The following is a 7,458-nucleotide window of genomic DNA, read 5'->3' as shown; positions in this document are numbered from 1 at the left end:
TGATCACTTCCACAGTTGTCATGGAGACCTTTTGAGTTCACACTTTTCTATTGGTCAAAACTGATGTTTATGGTTTTCACTGTATTTTATGAGTGCTCTATAAGTAAATGCCTCTCTTTTCAAAATGAAAGCATTTGAGATACAATGGAAAAATTTTCAATCTTTAATTTCTGAACATGACTTTATAAAAAAAAAAGCTTAAATTCTGTGTCACCACAACATCTGGCCTTTACATAAAAAAAAAAAAAAAAAAAAAGACTAATAATTTCACAGCACAACAGGATTCCACACATCTCTGACAATAACACAGAGTCTCCAAAATATGTCTGGATATCAGTGATTTGCTTCAGCTGTCTATATGATTTATTACTGGCAATAATGTCACCACATAAATGATTGTCTATGAAACTTCAGCGTTTCAATTGTATACAATGTACCCTAGAACGTTTGACACAACTTCAGCAGTCTGCCAAAAGCTAATTACATATTACTGTAATATCAACTGGCTGGACCAATCACAGACAGACCAACACATCAACGTAGTACTACACAATGATCACTTCTGAGAATGGAAGGAATAATCTCGTGGCCTGCTAATCCTCCTACTGCGCAATATGGAAAAATACAAGAAAGCGAGCACGAAGAGCAGGGAGAACAGGTCGAGTCTGGGGTTTGCTGCTTATCTGTAAAGTGGCTGGTTGTTTTCTCCGAAATGACAACCGGTGCAGTACGTCTCTGAATCAAGACAATCTCAGTCCTATCCACTATGACCTAAGTGAACGCCAGCTGCAAAATGTCAACAGCCACAGGGCAAACCGAGCCAAGCTGAGTCAAATAAATATGGCGCGTCTGGCCTCTAACGCTGATCATATTACTGAAACGGATAGCATTTATATCAATGTACAGTACCAGTTTACAACTCAAAATAGCTTTTCAGTGTGAAGTTGCATTTTGAGACGGTAAATCCCTTTTTGAGGCTGAAAGGTATAGCTGCAACATCTTTTGTAAAACTGCCCAGACTGCAGGTCCTGTCTTCAACCCTTACTATACTATATTAATTACAGAACAACCCTTACAGGACCAATACATGGCTAATATACCCTGCACAGCATGGCCACCAAAACACAGGAGCGCATATTTCTGCCAATTGGTCCCCGACTCCAACACTACTCTACACTCTGCCTCTATTTCACATAGATACCAAGTCACACGTATGAACCGCGTCTCTGCTTTCGTACAAATGTAAACACACATGCGGTCACTCAGTGCATTCAGCTATCTCTGTGCCATCCACGAGCAGCGTGTGAATGATCCCGTCTCGTCTCTTCCCGCTGCTCACGGCCTTCACGCAGCAGTTGTGGTCTCCGAGGGAGAAATGCGTTTCTGTGCCGTCGTCCACAAACTCCCCCTGCAGGTGCAAATCGGACAAAAAGAGCGGACGGAGAAAAGCACTCGTTCAGTTCCATATTGTCGGCTTTGGAGCTGCTCTATACGCAGACGTCTGTAGAACCCCAGGCTGTTTGAGGCTTTCTACCCATAGGAGTTGTAATGTTTATCGAGCTAGGGTTTCGGACTTTAGGAGACAAGCTTTCTCAACTGTTGATTTTGATTTCCCTTGACACCACAATTAAAAAGGAACACACCGACTTATTGGGACTTTAGCTTATTCACGGTAACCCCCAGAGTTAGACAAGTCCATACATACCCTTCTCATCTCCGTGTGTGTTGTAACTCTGTCTGACGCCACCCAGCGCTAGCTAAGCCTAGCACAGATCCTGGAGGTAACCGGTTCCAACTAGCCTACTGCTCCCAATAAGTGACAAAATAACGCCAACATGTTCCTGTTTACATGTTGTAATTTGTATAGCCACAGCGTGTACAAATAACAAGGTCACATGAGACACAGCCGTCTTCTAACCGTATACAAACTGGGAACTATATTCTCAAAAAGGCGAAGCACTGCTACTTCTGCTACTTGGGCGGAGTGATTTGCTCACAGCACCTGAAGCCCCGCGAGTTCGCTCAGAGTTGGAGTAATAGAGTCAACAATTACTAGATAGTAAAAGCTTAGGGACCTTGTTATTTGTACACCCTGTGACTATACAAATCACAGCATGTAGACAGGAACATGTTGGCGTTATTTTGTCACTTATTGGGAGCAGCAGGCTAGCTGTTACCTCCAGGATCTGTGCTAAGCTGGGCTAGCGTTGGGGGCGTCAGACAGAGTTACAACACGCACAGAGATGAGAAGGGTATGTATGGACTTGTCTAACTCTGGGGGATACGGTGAATAAGCTAAAGTCCCAATAAGTCGGCGTGTTCCTTTTAAAATATGATTTTTTAAATTGAGTGTTGGTGTGTCAGTATCAGTTACTGTTGCTGTACTTACTGCAGTCTCAATGTTTTGTCCATTACACCAAACATCCATGGTGTCTTTCTCTGAAATCAGAATAAGAATCAGAAAAAAGGCTTATTGCCACAGTTAAGTTACACTTACGAGGAATTTGCTTTGGAGATTGGTGCATGCATAACAAACAAAACACATTAAACATAAATATGAAATAAACAATAAATACAGAAACAAATCTATACAAACAGCTGTTTAACATAAGAAATTCAAGAACTTAAAACAGACACTGAATCAATGAAACACACCACTGTTGGGCAATAAAAAGCATGTGATGTGACTGCCAGTTAAAAGTTGCTAAGCCAGTCCCAAGGAGTGCACAGCCATGTTTGAGCCATTTGTTTCTAATGCTGTTAGAATGGCGTGAGAATGTTTGAGTTGATGTGATCATCAGGTGGTGTCCCAGAACAAGAGAACAATTAGAGAACAATGCCCTGGTTGGTATCTGTTATGTGGATCACCTGCAGGCTTTCCCTGACACATAGATTATCTAAGAATAGAAAGGATATCCAGAATATCCACCCTCTTTTGAAATACATAATAATAGTTAAAGTGTATATATGCGTACAGACTGTGGTCAATGTAAATCAAGTTATTCACATACAGTATTTCTATCTGTGTAAATCTGTAAATAAAACTTGGTTTGTGGTATTTCAGTTGCTGGAGGATTTGTTTTTTTTATTTAATTGGGAAACTTCCAACTGAACTGAATTAAGATAATTATTTTTGAATCCTCTGAATCACAGCGCTAAAAATCAAATCATAAAAGAGGAAATGGCCACTCCCTGAAAATCTTATTTCCTTCTTTTTCGTTATAAAAAGTACAATGTTTGTAACCCTGATTGTGTATGAATGTAGATGCTTAATCCATCTGAGGGTACTGAAAGCTACCGGTGAGTTGAAATTACAGAGAAAACTTAAAACGCTTTAAAAACCATGACTTGATCTAGGATGTCTCAATCAACTTTTTTGTACCCCGATCGTGATCTGATTTATAAAATATTGAATATCTGCACATACAGTCTCTATCCGATACTTACAGTATTTTTGCCTAGATAATAATTCTGCAAACTTTTTTTGTTTAAAAAAAAACAAACAAAATAACCAAAAGATTCTTTCAGCTTAATACATTTAACTTAGTGCAGTTAGCATTTTTGTAAAACTTCTACTCAGAGTGGTGTAGAATCTACTGATGCCCATATCGGCTCCGATCCAATTGGGACATCCCTAACTTGATCTACATCAAATGTCCCAACATTAAGCTGGTTTAGTGGTTCTGATGACATGTTGACAAGTTATGTTATTATCAACAACAGCTAACTTGGTGACCATGATGCCACCAAGATTTATGTGTGATGCTGCTACTGCAGATCACACCGACATATTTCTGCCACTTTGGTGAATTATTTAAATGTAAAATCGATGTGAGCCTCAAAACTAACTAAATGACTTTTCTCAGGTCTAATGACTGTAGATGGTCCCCAGTGGATTTCCTTAGCGAGTTTTGTCTTTAAGCTTTTTGAGAGGTATTTATGTATTATCAGCTCTAGCTTTTCCAACGTTTGAGACGCAGATATGGTAATAATAATGGTCCAAAATTGCATGTTTTTTTTAATTGAAAAATGTCAAATTTTTTTGAGGGAGGGTCCCTAAACCCCCCGCCAAATATGTGCACCCAAGTCTTCGATAAACCTAGCTAGGAAAAACATGCGTTTATGGCACGCTAATGTACAGTACTTCTTATGTGTTGCACATGCTTCAGGTGGCATGCATCCTAATCTACTGTAAGCAGCATACTTATTAAATGGATTAACTTGCTCAGATGCCAGAGGTGGCTGAAGATGGTTTAGGGCTTAAAGCTGTTAAAGAGCTTAACCTCAGCTCCGACATAATATTAGTGGGTAGTTCGGAAGGGGCAGAAGTCACACCTTGCTAAATATCAATCTGATTTCCATCCTGATTGATTAAGTGGACAAACAAATGAACCCATAGACTACACTGTAAGGTATATCATCATAATAAGCCATGACATGACATGAATAACTAGATGATGAGGACAGTGGGTGTATAATACACAAACACAAGTGAGGCTCTCACCCAGAACCACCCTGCAGTCAGTGCCGTCCAAGTTGAGAACCCAGGTGCTGGTGACCTTTGATCGGTTCTCCATGTACTTCTTCAAGCTCTTCCCGTTGATCTCCAAGGTGTACTCATAGGCAAACCCGCTGACTGCATCAATGTTGATGGTTGCTTTGGTCTCTGATTTGCCCACACTGAACGTCTCCTTCCCCACAAGTTTGAACATCCAGTCCCGTCTCAGTATCTCCTGCAGTGTGATGTGAAATCAAAACATCAACAGCTGACCTTGTAATGAGAAGCTGTCGTTCATAAAAGGGGTCATAATTAAATACTGCATTACTAAAGATCATGAGCCATACCTTTCCATCAACGTAGATGACCCTTTTCCCGGTGGTCGTGCCGTGTTCGAACTCTATCCTGTGGACTCCATCGCTCAGTGCCACCTCCCACACACCAGCAAGATCATTCGACATCCTAACGTTCTTCAGACCCTGCTGGAAACGGACTACAAAACAACTAACGTTACAATTAAATGTCAAGGAAAGTACATGACTCACGTCAACCCCTGTTTACCTAGCTAGCTAACTAACGGGAGATAAGCTGACGTTAGTTAGCAAATAACAAAGACGTGAAACCTAATAATACTTTTTAGTGCAGGTATAAGTGTATCTCCACCTGTAAGGTCAGACTATATTAACGTTATCTAAGTACCGTAATTTCCCGGAGCGCATTTTACAAAAAGATTAACATTAGCTAGTTTACTCGTCATAGACGAAGGCTGACGATAACGTGGTAAGTTATCGCTTTTTGTTGCATTGCGACCTCCGGTGTCAGGGTTTCCCTTTCACAATTACAGCACGCAGTGTTTGAAATAAATAACTAAATACTTTTTGTGTTAAAAACAAAGAAGTTGGCTCTCGTCTCGTGTGAGGTTTTACATTCGAAGTAATACCATTAACACTAGCAAAGCATACGTATGTGACAAATATTCAACGGAGTAATGAGTATTTTACAGAGTCCCAGGGGCCCACGCATGAATATTATGGGCCCATGGTACACAAAATATTGATGTGGAAACCCCACGGATGTATATTTATCACATATAGCTAGGTTTTTCTGTCGTACATACGACATACATACGTCTAATGGCATACAGACATGCTCCACATAAATATTTTCTTATATTAAAGTTTCAACAATTTTAAGGCATATTTGCTCTTCAGCAAGACTCATGTGATAATTACAGATTTACAAAGAACTAACACATTAGTTTCAAAAATTATAATAAAAAGGATAAGGTACTGGTTTTCTGTTCACTATCAAAACAGCTGGCCTCAATAAACTACTTTATTTTGAAAAGAAAACGGAAGCATTACTGCGGCAGTCAAGCTTTATGGTATCTTTTCAGTAGCTCTGACCGCTAATGTTACCTTGTTTGCTATAGGATAACCTCACATATGCGCTCAGGAATATCATCCTTCACTATACATCTCGATTACCTTAATCCTGCTGAAGTAAGCGCTCTAGCTCACTGGTTAACAGAAATGATCAGCAGGCCACTTTATTCACAGCTAGCTAGCTAGCTAGTTAGCTACTGCAGAGCGTCAACAGGCAAGCTGTGGCTGTGACTGTGCTGTTACTATGGTAACATGATATCCACATGACCACGCCTCCGGGGGCTGCTTAAAAATGTTTGAGTGTTGTGTGTTGTAGCCAGGGTTCAAATTTTACTTTTTCGTCCTCCAGACAAATGGCTAGTAAATGTTGAAATTTTACTAGCCACTCAATAAATTACCACTGTTTTTGGGCTGGTGAGTGATGCAAATCTAACAGCCATTTGCATATTTTAGCAGCATTTGGCTGGTGGCTGGTGCTAATTTTGGACCCTGGTTGTAGCCAGTCCATACGCTGTAGTATAAAATGGTTGTTGCAGGAAAACGAAAGCAGTCATGAAACCTGAGCCAGGGCAAAGAATTTCTAACACTCCCTCGTTACTTCTGGCTTCTGAACTGGTTGCAGTTCCACCAGAGTTCCATATAGGGGGCGCTCACAGGCCAGTGCAGAATGAATGGGACTCTATGGAGCTATACCCCTCAAAATCCACTTTTCTCAGGATATCATTTTTTGTCTAGTAATTTGAATGTTGCATTCGAAAGGGGAGGCAAAGAAAATACACAGTGCTGGGTGTCAGATTTTTTTAAAGTCGCTTTTTTGTTCTAAAAAGCCTTTTAAAATGTCAATGATGTCATACACATATACGGCCAGAGATACTGCTTTATGGCGAGCTCTGAGTCGATTCCTTTGCTCTCTCGAGCATAGACAGTATATAATGGACCAATAGACCCCGTTGCTCTGGACAGTTTTCCGGTGATGGCCAGCTTTACTGCTCAGCCTCCAACTGAGAGAATGTGACGTGAGCAACGTGTCTGAAAGTTGTGAGTCTTTTGGTAGCTGTGCCAAGAGAAATCTCAATCATTCCCAGTCTTACAGAGACGGAGAGTGTAGGTGTATGTAAGGAGATAACATGGGCACAAGCTAATTATTGCTAACTAACATGCTAGTTAACATTAGTAATTAAACCTAAACAGCTCATGTAAGTCGAAACTGCCTGCGAGCTTCTCCTGTACTATACGGTAATTCCTCTACTGTGCGACAGTAAGTCACTTGGTTATGACACAATCGTTAGCTTATTTTTATAAAAACGTCTGCAACGGAGCCATAACGTGAGGTACAAGGTAATGGAGCCTTTTATACATTGCCGTGTTTCTTTGGAACTAAACAACGGACAAATAGAGTCTTCAAACATTTCTGATATAAAGTTTTTTGCAGTCAAGTGACGTAAAAAAAAAATGGCGGTCAGCGGAATGCTAACAGGAGGTGATGGCCAGTTAGCAAGAAAATGGCGCCATAGATGGCTGGAGTTCTGAAGCAAAGCTTACCCCCTTGCTCTCGAGGCATCGACAACACAGCTA

General features: G+C 40.6%; 1 protein-coding gene across 3 annotated transcripts; it reads right to left on the bottom strand.

Moving 5' to 3' along the window:
• Positions 1 to 150: 150 nt before the first annotated feature.
• On the bottom strand, positions 151 to 6,109 carry faima (Fas apoptotic inhibitory molecule a). Of its 3 annotated transcripts, none has more exons than XM_028591307.1 (5): positions 5,986 to 6,109; positions 4,846 to 4,991; positions 4,505 to 4,733; positions 2,390 to 2,439; positions 151 to 1,408 (listed from the first exon to the last, which is right to left on the bottom strand). In XM_028591307.1, exons 2-5 carry the CDS (start codon positions 4,957 to 4,959, stop codon positions 1,259 to 1,261), a joined length of 543 nt encoding a protein of 180 aa, XP_028447108.1. In that variant the 5' UTR covers positions 4,960 to 4,991; positions 5,986 to 6,109; the 3' UTR covers positions 151 to 1,258. The 3 variants fall into 3 exon arrangements, with proteins under 3 accessions (XP_028447108.1, XP_028447107.1, XP_028447106.1); XM_028591306.1 differs by lacking the exon at positions 5,986 to 6,109 and adding an exon at positions 5,162 to 5,314; XM_028591305.1 differs by lacking the exon at positions 5,986 to 6,109 and adding an exon at positions 5,198 to 5,310.
• Positions 6,110 to 7,458: the final 1,349 nt, after the last annotated feature.

The sequence above is a fragment of the Perca flavescens genome, chromosome 11 (assembly GCF_004354835.1).
Source record: "Perca flavescens isolate YP-PL-M2 chromosome 11, PFLA_1.0, whole genome shotgun sequence".
NCBI lineage: Eukaryota > Metazoa > Chordata > Actinopteri > Perciformes > Percidae > Perca > Perca flavescens.
Note: the sequence above shows the minus strand (reverse complement) of the source record. Positions and strands in the feature narration are given on the sequence as shown.

Bases quoted from the DNA above. Each gene is read 5' to 3' on its own strand.
- faima (XM_028591305.1), bottom strand. From the start codon at position 5,255: ATGACGAGTAAACTAGCTAATGTTAATCTTTTTGTAAAATGCGCTCCG. The intron at 4,992-5,197 runs GTACTTAGATAA...GTTGTTTTGTAG, and splicing joins ATGCGCTCCGGGAAATTACG to TCCGTTTCCAGCAGGGTCTG. The intron at 2,440-4,504 runs GTGAGAGCCTCA...TTCTGATTTCAG, and splicing joins TGACTGCAGGGTGGTTCTGG to AGAAAGACACCATGGATGTT.